General features: G+C 43.5%; 2 protein-coding genes across 2 annotated transcripts; one reads left to right on the top strand and one right to left on the bottom strand.

Annotated features, from left to right (window-relative positions):
• Positions 1-84: 84 nt before the first annotated feature.
• On the top strand, positions 85-3,002 carry olah (oleoyl-ACP hydrolase). The gene is made up of 7 exons (XM_076755091.1): positions 85-338; positions 436-621; positions 835-973; positions 1,112-1,211; positions 1,628-1,797; positions 1,902-1,984; positions 2,300-3,002. Exons 2-7 carry the CDS (start codon positions 492-494, stop codon positions 2,440-2,442), a joined length of 765 nt encoding a protein of 254 aa, XP_076611206.1. The 5' UTR covers positions 85-338; positions 436-491; the 3' UTR covers positions 2,443-3,002.
• A 78-nt stretch (positions 3,003-3,080) lies between these two features.
• On the bottom strand, positions 3,081-15,828 carry LOC143335562 (sodium/hydrogen exchanger 3-like). The gene is made up of 16 exons (XM_076755090.1): positions 15,293-15,828; positions 8,853-9,155; positions 8,211-8,371; positions 7,457-7,535; positions 7,152-7,329; positions 6,836-7,056; positions 6,532-6,734; positions 6,325-6,414; positions 6,167-6,237; positions 5,949-6,078; positions 5,696-5,841; positions 5,130-5,250; positions 4,759-4,932; positions 4,372-4,417; positions 4,195-4,281; positions 3,081-4,092 (listed from the first exon to the last, which is right to left on the bottom strand). The coding sequence occupies exons 1-16, from the start codon at positions 15,651-15,653 to the stop codon at positions 3,791-3,793; spliced, it is 2,673 nt and encodes an 890-aa protein (XP_076611205.1). The 5' UTR covers positions 15,654-15,828; the 3' UTR covers positions 3,081-3,790.
• Positions 15,829-17,309: the final 1,481 nt, after the last annotated feature.

Raw genomic sequence — 17,309 nt, 5'->3', positions numbered from 1 at the left:
TCAGGAAATGCCTTCAGCAGAAAATAACGTCACTTCCGAGAAACGTCTCCTGAAGTATTTACGTCATGTTCTGAAAAGGCTTCCGTCCTGTCCATCCACCCAGGTATCACAAGAACATTTTACACTGCTGTGGCACGAACTGGGAAATGACACAGAGTGTGACTGGTGTGAACTGGGTGCTTGGAATACACACTCCATACTGTAGATGTCTCCAGAATCCACAGACATCATATTTACATAAACCACAGAAGAAAATAACCAGGAAATATTACACCTCAGCATGAGAAATCATTCCTGCTTTCCAGGGGGAAGTTGATGGAGCAGCCAGCAACAAACAGGTGAGACTTAACTTTTCTATAATCCCCCATTAGTGCTTTAAATCACCTTTGCTCGGAGGTGGAGCACCAGTTTTGCTCCTGTGCTCTTCTTAAACAGAAGTAGGACCATAAACCACAGATGTGAATCAGTCCTCGCCCGTCCGTAAAGTTAAGATGGAAAAAGTGATCAACTGTTTCAAGAGAAGGCCGGATGCTGTGACCCGGCTGATATGCTTCCCCTGGGCAGGTGGAGGGTCCATGCACTATGCACGCTGGGGGAACATCCTCAACAGCTCCATAGAAGGTAAAATGGTGTATAAATGCCACACTTTACGCTGTTAATCCAAGCTGTTTGCCCTGTGTCGAGAATTTATTTGCTGTGTGTCATCACAGCTAATGTGGTCTTTTATCTGCTGTAATAAAAGGGGTTGTGAACTTCAGAGTTAAGTCTTGAAATGTCACAGTATGATTATATTTCTACTCTAAATGCTTTTAACACTTTCACTGTCACTTCCAGTGTTTGCCGTCAAGCTGCCAGGCAGAGAGAGTCGAGCCAGAGAGCCGTTCTTCCAGAACATGGAGCAGATTGTGGACGAGGTTATTGAGGTGTTGTTGCCGATGCTGAAAGAGAAGCCGTTTGCTCTGTTTGGCCACAGGTGTGACAACAGTCAGGGTTCCTTAAGTCACATCGTCTTTGTCACGCTGACACAGCCCAGTTATCAAGTGATTCCTTTTTATTCCACCTCTTCCATCTTCCTTTCTGTTGACGTGGGCTCTGTCCTGATCTGTTTCAGCTTTGGTGCCTTCACCAGCTTTGCCGTGGCAGACGCCCTGAAGAAACGGCACAACCTCAAACCTGTTCACATCTTCCTGTCTGGAGCCTCGGCACCTTACGTGAGTTTGTTCATCACGTTTCTCCAGGATTGTTCACTCAGTATCAATATCTGTAATCTGTAAATGTATCTGCCATAATCATGTAGTCGTGGGGAGTCAGTCGGTGCAGTGGTGATGCCTTCAGTGTCATGCTGCACAACAGCTTACCCTGTTCTCAGGGCCACAGTTCATATATCTTTGATGATATGTGGAGGAAAATCTTCTAAAGTCTTGAAAGCCAAACAAAAAAAGACCAGGAAGTAGAAATCCTGCACCCTGTTGTCCGTTCAGAAGGAACTGGTTTAGATTCTTATCTTACCTGATGGAGGTCTTGCTCCTTCTCTATATGCAACTACAACAACACCTTCAGATTCTTTAACAGATGACAAAGGTTTGGTGTTGATAAGATGCTATTAATGTCGCCTTTTGTCGTCCAGTCAGAGACGCGCATCAACACCCCGAAGAGAAGCGAGTTATCTGACGAGGATTTTCTCAAGTGGATGATTTCGATTGGAGGAACTCCACCTGAGCTGCTGGCAAACCCCGACGTCCTGAAGCTCTTCCTTCCTGCCCTGAAGGCCGACCTGCACGTCGTGGAGAACTACAGGTGGGCTGCCAGCCTCGTTACTCAGTGTAATCTGGATTTAACCGATCGTTTCAAAGGATTTGTGACCGAGTGAATGTTTGTAGTGACTGACGTCTTTCTCTCAGGTGTGACAAGCCGGAGGGTCCGATCCTCTGCTGTCCAGTCACGTGTTTTGATGGAAAGGATGACGTCCCTCATGACTTAGAAGGTCAGTCCTCTGATCACTCGCTCTACTTCAGTTTGTCGGCTTCTGGGTGCTTAATATCAGAAATCATGGAACATTTGGTCTCTGCAAATTCATTCATTCATAGGAACTGAAAAATTATTTTAGCCAAATACATCACAAAGTCCCCCAAAAAGACACGTAAACTCCATCTGTATGAGCCTGCAGTGAGAAAACAACACTGGAAACAGCAAATGTTGCTCCAAAATGCCAAAAGAGACAATGGACGACATCTGTGTTGATATGACTCCGTGTGAGTTGTAATATGTAATGAAGAATATTCATGTATTTTATCAACAGCTTGGAAAAGCTTCACATCGGGAGAGTTCACCGTCAGGATGCTCGATGGGGCTCACTTTTACCTGAAGGATTCTGGAAATGAGAAAATTATTTTGGACTACGTCACAAAGCAACTGGAAACATCAGAAATGGACTATTTGTAATGAAGTGTGTGCAAACACTGACTGTGTCTAATGACTTAAATGTGTTTTTTACTAATTCATGGTGATGCAAAGAAGTTTAACACACTGCAACAAGTGGAACTGCCTTCATATCTTTCAATACTGGGGCTTTTCATGACTTTTAATTGATTAATACAACCCTGATTCCATATACTCAATTAAAAACAGTACAAAGGCGACATGTTTAATGTTTGACCTCATCAGCTTCATTGATTTTTGCAAATATGTGCTTATTCTGAATCTGATGCAGCCACATGTTTCAAAGACTGGGAAAGATGTGGAACGCTCCAAAAACACCTGTTTGGATCATTCCACATTCCACTTTATTTACCTCACTGTAAGGTATTAGATACATCTCTCATTAAGTAACATCAGTTTGATGAAAATGTGCCAGATTTAGCTAAAAGGCTAATTTTAATTTCCAGTCCGGTTAGACGTGTTCGCCAATGTTTATTTTGCAATAACATGAAAAAGAGAAAAGCAGCCCGTGTTTGGCATTTTCCTTGATAAACAAATTAATAAATGATTAATCAATTATCAAAGTAGTTGTGGATTAATGTTCAGAAAATCAACATTTAGCATTCGTGACTCAGCACCTCACCCGTGTACCTGAACCCATAAAGACTTTGTTCTTCATTTTTATGTCTTCATCCATGAAGTTTAAAACCGGTAAGTCAAAGTGTTCTTGGTGCAGATTTGAGATGCTGGAAACGTCCACGTGATACCAAACTTCATTTGTGAATAAATATAATGTGCGTCTGTATCACATGTGATGTTTTTACATTCTTCAAGTTTAAATTCAACCTCTCTCTCAACTCTTCAAATGAGAAAAGACACAGAAATGCTCTATTCAGATTACAGGGTTGGAATTATCTTCATATCACTCTAATTAAACATTTCATCTTCATAAACAACACAATTCAGAAATATCTACATTCTTGAAAAAGGTTTCTGCACCACACTCTGGGATGAGATTCTCCTCAGGGACGGATCTGGTTCGCTGTGAACCAGAGGACAAGACGGGACAATGTTCAGCATGTGCTGGTGAATAACACGCCGCTGTGCACGCAGGATCCCTCGCCCTGCATGCAGCTTCCCACTGCTCAGTGGAGGGTGAAGTCAGAGCAACAAGTGCAGCTGCGTCAAGAGCGCAAAGGTTGTGGGACTGCGAATGTTTTGTCTGGAAACTCTGGACTAAGATTAAATAATGGCACAGAAAAGAAAACATTCCCTGGTCAATATTTTGAGAGCAGGGGGTGCAAAGTCCAAGGTTAGGTTCTGTGTCTTTGGTAGCCGGGTTAACGGGAGCTGGACGAGGGGTGGGGCGTCGCTACATGTGGCCGTCGTCTCTGTGAGGCAGATTTGGAGGCGGAGGCGGAGGCGGCAGCTGCTGGTCGTCCCTCTGCTGCGCGGCAGGAGCGTCGGCCAGCATGAAGGAGTCGGTGGAGCGAGCGCTGAGGCGGAGGGGAGCCAGGCGGCGCAGGTTGCTGGGCGTCCACGGCAGCCGCACCTGGGCCCGCTGCGAGGGAGCCACCGTGCTGCTGTCGAGCTCGTCGTCCGCCAGCCACGGAGGGATCTGCACCTGCGCCATGGGGTCCAGGTCCGGCATGAAGACTGGGTTCTCAATTCCAGCTGGATGAAAGACAGAAAGTGAATCAGTGCTGACACTCGAGTAGAATTTTCAAGTACATTAACTATAACACATCTTCTCTATATCTATAACGCTTCTCTTACCTCCTGCTCGGTAGGTGACCCTCATGGGGAATGAATTGCCTGAGGCCTCAAAGCCAGAGGCCCTGTCTCCCTCTGAGTACCCGAAATCTGTCAAAAAACGACAAAATGTTTTTCAAAAAAAGGGCTTTTATTAAGTATTTGGACAATTTAGGGCTGAGAGGAACAAACTTTCATCACCTGAATGGTAGCTTTTACTTTTGTCCGCTGATTTTCCATTTGCCATCTGCAGTAAGTAGAGAAGTCAATTTATTAGTAAATTACATCTGAAGTTACAAAATGGGAAAAACAAAGCTGTAATGCACATATTTAGATTAGTACATGTGGGCATTATTCAGAATTTTTAGTGCTACTGCCATTTTTTTTAACCTTCTTTAAGTCCTACAATGTTAAAAGATGTGTAAACACAACCAGTCACACAAATGCTGTCTAATTACATTTGTATAAAATTATCAAAATTATTATTCAAGTCAGATTCTATATGATCAGAAAATAAGTTTACAACATGTCAACATCAGACACTTATACTGTCGACTGTCAAATGAAAATGAATTGTCAGGCTCAGACCTTTTGCTGCTGGTCTTTCTTTGTGTGCTTGGTAATGTGCTTTGGCGGAGCGACGCCCATCTTTGCAGACTTAAAGGACTCCAAGCGACTCCTCATGGTCCTCTGGAAGATCTCCTGCACCTCATTCTCATCCTTATTGACGTCGAAATGGCTCCGGCTGTACCTGTGCCGGTGCTACGAAACAAGAGCCAAGCGTGGAGGAGATGTGAGGGCCGATTTTGTGCCTTGAGTTTGGAGACGGTTCTTATCTGATAGTAACTACTGTCAAAGACCTCATGGAAGCCCAATGCTAAATGCTAAACTAAACTGCTGTAGTTCCCTTTAATTGTTATACATGTGGCGTCTAAAGAGATGTGGCTGAAAACACTCACCTGTTTCCTGCCCTTGTACAGATGCTGCTGCAGCAGGTGGTGAGAGTTAACGTCCTCTGTCTCCCTCATACCAATTATGGTCGGCTCGTGCATTTCCAGGCTCACCGTCGGCACAGGGTCTCTTCCATCGCACGAAAAATCATGACAGTTACTTTATGTTTTTAACACACTCAGACGCAGCGCTAACTTAGGCTTCTCATACAAAACAGATAGGAAATGAACAGCCAGTGCAAGAACATTTCTACTTGTTCTGGTTTGCTTCCAAGTGTGAAAACAAGTGCTGTAACTGTCTGTAACCACCGGAGGGCAGTGTCTGAGAAGCTCTGATGCAAGCTGATGCTCAGTGAAAAAAGTAGATCAACCTAGTTTTGAACATGCCAAATTAGCTGTTGATGTCTTATATTTAGATATAATAATTTCAAATTCATAGCAGAAATTAAAATAATGAAAGGAGCTGGAGAGCTGCTAAAGTAAACTTGATCTCCACCGACTGAGTACACTGTATTCAGACTACCTCTCAGACCCCCTGTGACTGTGGTGTAAATCAGGTGAAAGCCTTTGCTCACCTCATGGCGGACATTGCGCCCTGATCGTCTGACGTGTCGGCCATGATGTCAGGCATGACTTCTGAGAAATCTTCACCAAACTTTTTCTTGAAGTCGATGAACGAGGTTTCATTGCGGACAAACTCCAGGGAACCTCTGCGTTCACCCTGCAACAGTGAGACCGGAGGACATTCTTCACCAGCAGCCGCTGCCTGTTCACTGTGCGTCCATTTGATTAAAACAACAAGAGACCTATACAGCGTATGACTTTCACCTCAGCCACGTAGCTCATAGCATCCTTGAGGTTCAGCTGATGGAAGACATTGAAGACGTAGTCGCGGTTCTTCCTCGCCGACGGCTTCATCAAAATCCTCGACATCCACTTCTCCTCAAAATGATTCCACCTTCGCAGCGAGAGAGGAGATAACTGTAGCTTCACCCACACAGCGAAGACATTTAACCAGTCACATCATTTAAGATGTCTTTACATACTTGTCCCTCATGTAGTTATGTCCTATTTGTCCAGATATATCTTCTATGGCAACCAGCATGTGATCAAATACCTAAAGAGCAAGAACAGAGATTCTGTGAGAGCTGGACGGCAGCCTGGTACTTTATGGCTCTTCCTGCGGTTTAACCTTGAGCTTTACCTTGTTCTGCACTTTTTCTATGAGTGTGAGCTCGGTCACTGCAGCTCTCTTTACTTTAAGCCAGGTGACCAGAGGTTTCATGGTTATTCCCTGCAGCAGGAAGAGATTCAAGCAAGATGGAGAGGTTGAGTGTTTTGTGTACAAAAGCTGAAAAAAACAAATAAGCCAATACGCTATTTTAGCCTGATAAGACAGAGAAGTGTTTACCTGAAGAATGACAGTGAAGTACACGACGATGAGGGTGGTGCAGACCATCAGATTCTTCTCCTTTATCTTGTTCTCATCCAGCATCGTAGCCAGGCCATATGCAACAGCCCCTCGCAGGCCACCGTAGCTCATAATCACCTGATCTATGAACTCCAGGGGGACCAGTCTGAACTTGTTCAGGATCCAGGTGAGGAAAAGGACACCTGTAGTATACATGGACGCAAAGCCAGTCTGTTTTGTGAGCGCTGACATCAGATAGTGAACTGTTTGCACTCAAAACTGACAGCAAAAGACAAAGCCTCACCGATTACCCTGTACACAATGATGAAGAGGAGCGTGAGGAGGATGAAGCCCGTGTTCCACACCCAGATTGACTTATCAATGGCCGAGATGCCGAGGAACACAAAGACGATGGTTTCTGACCCGTTGGCTAACACCTTCATGACGTATCGGACTGTGGTGACGGACCTCTCGTCCATGTTTGCGTTGATGTACTTCTGGCAGCACATGCCGCAGAAGACGATCCTACAGGGCAAAGACACGCACGAATAAACATCATTATGGCTTTAACAATTTCTTCCAAAAATCCTGTTATGAAAGACAAGACGTGAAGGACTCACGAAAGGATGGCCGACAGGGAGAGCATCTCGGCCGTCAGGTAGGAGAGGTATCCCAAGACGAAGACGAAGCCTGGCTCGATGATCTGGATGTTTTTCGTGCATCTGGTCAGAAGAGAGATCAGCAGGCCAAACACAAAGCCCACGAGGGAACCCCCAAACGCCACCACGAAGAAGGAAACTGAAAACAACATCACAGTTACTTTCATGTCATCATCTTGGATCATGTGCTGTTTAATGAACACTTTATATCCCTACGCACTCTTCCATTGCTCTCTTTGAACGGGTAAATAAAGGTCACTCCTTACTTATTCCTTTAATGATCTCCACAGCATTAATTTTGGATCCTCCCAGTGACACGAACGCATCAAATACATTGAAGAGCACCTAAGAGAAGAAGAAAATGAGAGGTGGAATTAAGATGGATATGACATATAGCATGCAACAATGCAAATTACTGCACATCTGCAGCTCCTGTATTGTCTTTGAGTTGCCTGTCACAATGTTTGTCTTGAGTTTTGAGCCTGAAATGCCATCTGAGATTGTGTAATTGATTTATATATAACAGCTGGCATGCATGATGGCATGAACCAGCAGGGTGCAGATATCTTTTTCATTTTTTGGTGCAGATTATTGTTACTTATTGTCACTTGAACACAGCGTGGTGCTTTTTTTCAATAAGCCTCAGAAAGGTCAGAGTCTTAAAATGCCGTTCTTAGAAAGGCGTGGAAAGTTAAGAAATAATACCTTTTTATTCCTTTTCAGCGATGAATAGAGTGGAATTTCATGATTCATACTGCATGCAGGCAATAGTTTTTATGAGCTCAATCACCTCAAACAGCGCATTGATTGACCAGTGAGGGATTAAGTTCAGGAAAGACAACATGACAGGGCTGTCAGGGTAAAGGTCCTCAGTCTGAGAACAGAATGTTTGCATTCTGAACACTTCATGTCTTGGACGTGTACTTTCCAATGATGGATGACTCAGTAAACTCACAAACTGTTCTGCTTCTCAGCTAACACGAGGGGTTAAGCGCAGCAGTTGCATCATAGTGTACGAACCACTGTGACGCCGTCGTTGAGCAGCGACTCTCCAAACACCATGATGAAGAGGACCTCGTTGACATGGACTTGCTCAAACACGGCGATGACAGCTACGGGGTCCACAGCAGCAATCAGACTGCCGAAGAGAAGATACTGCAGCAGGCCGATGTCCAGGTCACCTACAGCACACAGGGTTGAGACATTTGGTCGAGACAGTCATCATAATAAGTGAAAGAATTTGATCTCAGATCTCTCCAATAGCTCATCAGATAAAAGCATTTGTCACCCCAGTGCAGTGCTTGTCACAGACTGACACTGTGGGCGTTCTCAGTCCATATTTGTTTACATTTTGCCAAACTGGCATCACTAAAAGTATGCCGAATTAGCTATTAGCTAATAGCTAATTAGCCAAAGTCCCTCTTGTCTGTAATGTACCCATGGATGCACAGGCAACACTGGAACTCTGTAGAAAACGTGATGATTCTCAGGCAGGTTCTGGAGTAAAAAAGTGCCTTTTAGGGGCCAAACAAGTAAAACACCAGCATGCACCTGTTCCTTTCGCCTTTCCTAATTAGGTTACATTGTCTCTCTGAATTATCTCCTCCTATTTTACACCCCGCCGCTAATATCCAGATTCAGTCAGATGTAAGTCCCTCTTACCCATGGCTCCTCCCTTGTGACACCCCCACAGCGACAGGCCCAGGCTGGCGGCGTTCCAGCAGGTCCCGATGACGGCATAGACCAGGATGGCCCCCATGTTGCTGAAGAACAGCTTGTTGGGCATGGAGTAGCCCGCGTCCAGGATGATTTGAGGCAACAGGTAGAAGAAGAACACCGTCGGGGTCAGTGTGAAGGTCTGCACCTTGTCTGCACCCCAGATAATCCCACCCAGGATGAAGCCAAAGCAGATGAGGAGGGCGCTCTCTGGGATTACATTGGTCACATGGTGATTGGCCTCGATGACTGAGAGAAGAGAAGGATAGTTGACTTTCTCTTGCGGATTCCCATGCAAGAACCAGCAAGTGCAGATTCATAAAAACCAATAATAAGACTTAAAGATTTTTGGCACGACTGCCTGTGTTAAAGTTTGGGTTCCGGGTCTGATAACGTTTAAGAGACATTGCATCATAACTAAACCGTAAAACTAAAACTGTTGCAAAATTTGCAAATGATCAACTGTTGCACTCGACTGAGAAAGTGGCATTTTGTGTTCTGGGCGTATGATTAACCAGCATGGTGGAGCGTACGAGGGTTTGAAAACCTCTGCAGAACTAAAGACACACTTTTGCTTCAGGTCACTTGACTTAATGGCCTGACAAAGTGTCGCTTATTTAATAATAAAATCTACTGAAGCGCTGCAATAGACCCATTTCAAAGTGTTGATTTCTCTGACCAGCACACAGGGGGTAGACTTTTGTTGTCTTAATATGTTCCACTCAAACATAGAGGATTAGAGTTAAGACCAGTGCAAGTCTGCAATAGCTGCACTCACGTACGTGCATGCATCCACACAATTGTGCATTCACACACACACACATCTCAACAACACAAACTCCGTGGCAAATTTCAGCCTCAAGGCAAAACTGTGGCCGCCAAGGGGTGAGAGAAATGTTTGTGGACCAACAAACCAAACCAGCGAGCTAAAAACTTTGTGCGGATCTCTTATATTTCAGCGCTGTGTTTATATTTGTGCATGAAGGTGGAACCCAAAGAAGCAAAGACAGCAAGTGGAAGATCAGCGTAAAGCACAAATATGACGCATAATTGTGCCTTGTGGCATTTAATGTTCAATCAGATAAAATATGAAACAATGACATGATAATCAATACAGTGCAAACATGCAGAAAAACAAAAGGAAGTCTTCTGCTCCCGGGAACATCATGTCGTGTTGATAAGACTGTTCACTGCTGCAGCCAATGACACTATTTGTTACAGTATTAGAGGCACATAATGGTGCACGGTTAGAGGTTAAAACCAATCAGCTTCTTCCTACAAGCGCTGAGATCCTAAATAACGTCTGTATTTATGGTCTTTTTTTTTTTTTTACAGCTGATTGAACTGAACCGTCCTGCTGAAGCAGATCAGCTCAATTTTCAGTGATAGAATCTGAAGAAATTAATGCTTCTTCCAACACTTTTTGCCTATTTAGTTATGAAAACTTAACGTCATGAAGGAACTGTTGAGTTGAAACAAAACAAGAAATTTTAAGATCATATTTTGTTGTTTTCAGTGCGCGACAGAATCTCATGCGTATGCTACCATGTGGAAGAGTTTTCCAATGTGTGCGACAACAGGACAATGTTAGGTGGTTTAAAATTGCCTCAACATCATCACCTTTGACAGAGGAGCATGTCTGACTGGAGCATCCGAACCATGCGTGACTCTAACAGGCTGATGCTTTGCTATTTGGGATTTTCTTAACTTCTCATTTACGACGATCAGTAGTCCTATGAGATGATGAACTGGTAGTAACTGGTAACATATAGTCCATATTTAAAAGTCCAGCACACTTCATTTCCGAAAATGTTTGCTACATACCCAATTTTGCCAAACCAGCCACCAATATCCATAATGCAATTAGATACGGGGTCTCCACATGGTGCCATTTGAAGGTCACGATGGGTATTCCTGTGATGCTGGCGCCATGGCCATGTTCAGTGTGATTCAAGTTCGATTTGGGCTCCGCCGGCTTCAGGTGGGATTCTTGATGTGTTAGCGCCGCGTCCCCGTTCACCTTTGTGACCCCTGAGACGAGGCAGATCAGCAACACCGACCCCAACAACCTCAGGTGTACACATCCGCAGCGTTGCATTTGATCAGATCAGTTTAAAAGACAGAGTGAAGAGAGAGGCCGCGCTCCAAAAAACGTCTCGTGCTCGTGCAACCTTGGATGTCAATGAGGTGAACTGTCTGTACCAAGGCCAGACCGGACTGCCGAAGAACGTGTCACACTTCTGATCCCTCCTTTATTTTGCGCTTCCTCAGTCTTACTCACTCGTTTGCTATCACTATCTTTTCCTCTTTCCCAGTCTCATCTCTCCTCATTCCGCCCACAGTCTGTGGTCAGCAGTGAATTCAGAAGTGTGCAGAACCCTGGACTCAGCTTTTTATATGTACAGTATCTCCTCTATGACCAAGGTTGTGTGTGTGTGCGCATGTGTGTGTGTGTTTAGCGTGGAGGATTAAAGGAGGAGTAACGGATGTTCAAGAAGGGTCTCAGGTTATTCAGTCACATTTGAAACACTCACCGGTCATCGCTTTGTTTGTGCTTTCTGGTCTTGAACGAATCCACTCAAGTTTGTCATGACACATTTTCTGTGAGTGAGTGAGTGAGTGTGTGTGTGTGTGTGTGTGTGTGTGTGTGCATGTGCATATGCAGAGGTCATTTGATACATGTTGAACAAATGTGTGCGTTTAGGAACATTTCAACTGGCTGCGTCTCCCACATTCGTGCTTACTAATGATTGACACTGATGTTACTCAGTCCTGGTTAAAGACTCCTGTTCTCCTGACATGGGAGACATGAGAAAGCTGTCCTCCAACCGTCCCTAAATAAACTACGACTATGATACAGTGGAGCTATGATTCACTTCATAAGGTTATTTTAAAGGTTAACTGTTGTTATTGTCAACACGTCTAATGGAAAGACTGGAACCATAAGCTGTAATCATGTTTATTTCTGCTGTAAAGTTAAACATTTTAGTATGGAGGTCTATGGGGATTCACTCACTTTTGGAGCCAGCCTCAAGTGGCCAGTCGAGGAACTGCAGTTTTTTTTTACCACTTCAGGTTGGCTTAATTTTTCAGCTGCGTAAATACTCAGTAGGTCACCAAGTGTCTCTCAATCCGCAGCGGAAAATAGTTCCAAAATGCATTTTTATTAAAAGTCTATGTCTTCAGCAGTAATCAATGGGTTTGATCTGCCACTGACAGGTTAGAGAAGGTGGAAAGTGTTTAGAGATTGACTAACACATTGCTGGTTTTGGTCATTTCATGAGTTTAAATAAAAGCAGCCTTGTCCTTTAAATGACCACTACACATTTTCAAAGGAAGTAAACTCTGGTCTGTTCATGGCCGACAACAAAAAAATCTCTCCAAAGTGAAGGAAGATGAGCCTCCATTGTGACTCCCCTGTAAATACTGTCCTGTTTCCCATAAGCACTGATTCAGCAGAATTGTTCCGTTATGACTGAATGTTTTTTTTTTCTTTTGGCCAACAGTCCCATCCTGTTTGAGCAGGACAAGGGACAATGGCCTCATTGGTAAGATGGACTGGTTTGATGATTTGATACGTAAGCTCTCACACAGGCACAGGTGTGAACCAGTGTGTCTCTGCTAAGAGCTTTATGTAAACAACCGAAATATCTGAGGCTGCTCATACGGAAATAAACTGCTCAAACTATTATTTGGTGATTATTCATATCGCAGTGGAGATAAGATAATTTAGCATTAATGTATGTCAGTGTATTGAAATCAGCTTTATATCTGAAAGACAACTTATTGGTTTCTAAATGCTGTAAATCCTCCTTATGGGAACTGCAGCTCCTGCACAGTCAAGCATGAAGTCCCCTGTTCAGCCTTATTAACTAATGACCTCATATATCTCACTGAACGCTGGCTGGTCCTTAAACCTTTCAATCATTGCAAAAGGCCACAGCTCCTTGCACACTTTAAACAGCCACAAAGAGAGGTCACTTTCATGGTGAAAAGCAGAGGTCGCGTAAAGGCTGTTTTCAGACTGGGAGCTCCAGGAGCCACAGTTCAGGATCACTGTGTTACTGTTTGTCAGGCTGATGTGAAAAGTCTATTTTCACTCCATGAAATGTGTCATTAGTGACCTCACCCACCTCCACTGTGATGCAAATGTAGATAAAATTCCATTTCACTGTGTGTCCGTGTTATAAGTATTCACCTCGTGCTTTTCATTTTGAGAGTAGAATGAGTAAAATTAGCCTGAATTAAGAAATCAACACGATGACGGCCGATGATGGGTGTGAAAAGGTCAGAGACTGACAGTGACGGTGAAAGTGAATAATGTTCCCGTGTCTGACAACAATAAATGAACACAAACGTCTGAAAATGTGAAGTCCTTCTTGAGGATACAAAATGTATCATGAATTTCTTGTCCATTGTCCTTCAATCAGCGCAGCGCGGAGGAGGAGGATGAAAGAAAGCAAGCACTGTAAATCTGCCAGAGGAAATTCGATCTGAAGAAAACTTCTGCCATTGTCTTCTCTTCAGGAATCTACTTTTGTTTTGATTTATGCGAGATCACTTCATGCAGCCGATTTGTTCCACTTCCTTTGCCAACGACTTTGCGAAACCAGCATCAGTTCCTAAATCCTATTGGAGTTCATAGATCTGTTAGGGAGACGCATGCATCCCCAGTTTCTAAACATGTTTAAAGTACATGTTAATGGTTTCCTGCTGCGGAACATATCTGTCACAGTGTGGTCCTGACTGAGTCCTTTTGTCTCTATATCCACAAGTTTAATCCCTGTATGAAATGTTAGCGATAACGTATAAGAGGTGTCCTCCAATCCTTGTGTAAATGTTTGCCTGCTGCACGGCCTTTTTTCTTTCTGATGCTTTTGTTTAAATCTTTTCAAGTGTGAACTCTAGACTGTGTCAAGGAAGTGTGGCAGTTTTGATAGACATGCTGTCTAAAAAACATACTCGCAAAGCAGTTTTCTCAAAAGCTGCAGAAGTATCTGCTAAAACCTTTCATAACATATTTCTTTGTTATCATTGATAACCTCTCAGACAAGTTACTGTCAGTACAAACAGGGCTGTAACATTTCCAGCCACGGGCAGCACAGATTAACTGCCAAACATGACTTATTGACTGGAAAAAAAAAAAAAAAAAAAAAGTTGGCCAGTTGTGTCTGATTTCATTGTTTGGCTATCCACAGTCATTTCCTGCATCATGTAGCGACAGTCCCATATTTATGTCAGTGGAGACGAACACAAACACATACATGAATGCATGCTCATTCATTTACATTGTCCACAGTGCTGCAACCCATTTACATCTGTTGTGTATACATGAAGTGCTAACGACCATGCTCCGTGATCACACCAGGGATAAGCACTGAGGCTTCATCTGGTGAGATATCAAACAGAGGTCAAGCTCTCTTTAGGCCCCCGTTTAGGTCCAATTCATCAGCACAGAAGCCTGACAGTACTGCAAATTAAACCACATCTTAGAGACGTAGTTACAACCCGACCCTTAACCTTGGAATGAGGCTGGGCAGTATGACGATATACAATGAAACTAGAGAGATTCTTCTCAAAAAATCATGGCAATGCTGCATTTAAAGGTGGGGTGAGTATTCTGGATTTCTCCTTCTTCAGCAAATATCAACAGTCTTTCTCCAGAATGACACACCTCACCTCTAATTCAATGTGCCTCACCAGACACTCCCCTCCGGTCACCGTCCCTTGATTGAATTGGTCATACAGAGTTACACATACAGTGCTGTAAAAGAAAATTTTACACACATTACCACTGGTGCAAAGTACGACATTTCCTGAAGTATGTTACTGTGTACTTTAAGTATTTCCATTTTACTCCAAACTTCTGCTCCACTTTTCAGTGAGATGGACAAAAACTCTGCAGTTCAAATCAGCAGCATCACAAACTCATCAACACCTCAAAAACTGAACATTATGACCTCCATGAATGCAGGTTTTGTTTTGGGACTGCAGTATTACACTGCATTAGTTTTAGCTGTGTGATTAGCTTTTAAAGTATGATTCATTTATGATACATAGGATAATATAACACTCTGAAAGGGGAAATTCTTTCCATTACTTTTACCTTTGATTCTTAAGTAGATATTACTGATAACACATCTGTACTAAATGAGATTATAAATGCAGGATGTTAACTTGTAATGGAGTACACTGTGGTATTTGAGTACTTCTTCCACAGGTGCTATCAACCACCTTTACCTTAGAAGTGTTCATTCAGCACTCACTAACAAAACGGCCCGATCACAGTCAAACGTTGCCTCTAATTAAACGAACTGTTTTGTGTACTGAGCTGTATTAGGTGTATCTGGATCAGCCGTCCGGGGACGAGACTTGTTAGGACTCACTGAGTTTGCAGATCCAGCTGACCAGGATCCAGAGGGCCACCAAGTACGGGGTGGAGACATGATGCCACTTCCAGCTCACAATAGGTAGAGTGGTGATGGGCCCTCCTCCATGGCCACTGTCCCCATGGCCACTGTCCCCATGGCCACTGTCCTCATGGCCGGTGTCCTCGTGTCCCGTGTCCCCGCTCGTGTCATTGCCCGTGTCCGTCCCATGTCCGGTGTCTGAGTCTGAGCTCGTGGTGGTCCCGTGGTCACTGCTCGCCACAGTGCCGTGTCCGGTGTCATCGCTGGCCAGGCTCGGCCCTCTGGACACCATCAGCAACACGCAGAGGAAAAGTGCAAATCGCCAAGTGGCTGCCATGTTTGGGAAAATGTCTCCACAAACTCTGCAGCAGCTGTCTCTTGAGGCTGTGGACTCAAGTGCTCAGGTCAACCTCAGACCGTGTGCGAGTCTCTCATTCCCGTCCTGTGTCCCCCCCCTCAGGTATGTTTCACTTTGTTCTCACGTATGTCCACATCTTTATCTAACCTGAGCATTGTGGCCCTTTCTCTGCTCTCCTCTCCGCCGAGGATGCAGAGTTTTACAGCAGGTGAGGCTCAGCCCATCATGATGCTTGTCCGTCTCCTCCCACTTTGTACCCAGACCAGCGAGTTTGGCCACTTTACTCAATGGAGGACTTGATGCTCTCTTCCTTTGCTTTATTGGCTGCGAATGCTTCGTGAGCAAGTTTTCACTGATTTCTCGCACAGAATTTTAAATACCCCAAAATTTTAGAGCCAGTTTGATACTTTAACAAACACATTTCAAGGAATTCTGTTGCTGTCACATAACAGTTTAATAAGAGCTTGGTTGAGGTTCTTGGTTCTCCATTTCAAGAAAATAATATTTTTTACATGCCACAACTTATTGTTGTTGTTAGGTTTAAGGGGTAATCCACCAATTTTACACATCAAGCTCAGTTTACATGCCATTAGTAGTAATACACGAAAAAAGAGGCACGGTGTCCATTAGAGAAACAGTTAAGGAAATTAAACTATTAATTGATTAACAGATTACTTAATAGACAGAAAATTAATGAGCAACTATTTTGATAATAGATTTCACATCTAAGTTGTTGGGGTTTTTTTTTGCAAAACAAGTAATTTCAACACCACACTGTACAGAAGGCTTTAAGAATTTGTGATGGAAGTGTTTGATATTGATTCAACGGTTAATCAAGAAAATACCAGAGACGAACTGTTTGCTGCAACCTTCATGTTAATCATGGCTCTTATTTTTAAGTTGGAAAACAAACCCTGGTGATGAGAGTTATCTCAGCTTGTGCTTGGATATTAGATATTTTTAAAGGCAACCCTGTGTTACAAACTGGGGCTGTACAGTTTGAAAGATATATCAGGCAGAGAGTGTGTAAGGGCTGAATTGTTAGAAATGTGGGTATATGACAAGACCGCTTTACGCATCTTTGTAATGGAGTCGACCTGGGACTCATGTTTCAAGTTTACCCATATTATCTAAACCAGTGGACCAAGACCAAATGGGTCAAATGTTAGATAACAGACGGAAAAGGAATCACAATAGCCACAAAATTATGTATATTTTTTCAGTCTTTTTCCTAATTTTTCCCTTTTTCTTTGTAAGATACTGGATAATTTTACCTCTTGACATCTTAACTGAATCTATCTGAGTCAGAAACACCACTCTGTGGGTTAACTAGTCAGAACGTATGGACATATACAGCCTCTTCAGAGGGGCTGCAGGGAGACACAGCTTCATTTTAAGGGGTCAAAAGCCAAAGAGATTGTTAACTGGTGATCTAAGCCACTTATCTGGAAGTGAAATTAAAGGCTCATATTAAAGTAATTATCCAAACTGTTCACTCTACAGGTACATTAGTCACTTCCTGGTTCTCCTCTGACACAGACTTTACCTTCATGGCGCCTTCCTGGCTTAATAAAAAATGAATAAGATAAACCGCTTGCTCCTCTAGGTGCCTTCTTTCAGTACAACAGACACTTC

Source organism: Chaetodon auriga, chromosome 17 (genome assembly GCF_051107435.1).
Source record: "Chaetodon auriga isolate fChaAug3 chromosome 17, fChaAug3.hap1, whole genome shotgun sequence".
NCBI classification, from domain to species: Eukaryota; Metazoa; Chordata; class Actinopteri; order Chaetodontiformes; family Chaetodontidae; genus Chaetodon; species Chaetodon auriga.
Note: the sequence above shows the minus strand (reverse complement) of the source record. Positions and strands in the feature narration are given on the sequence as shown.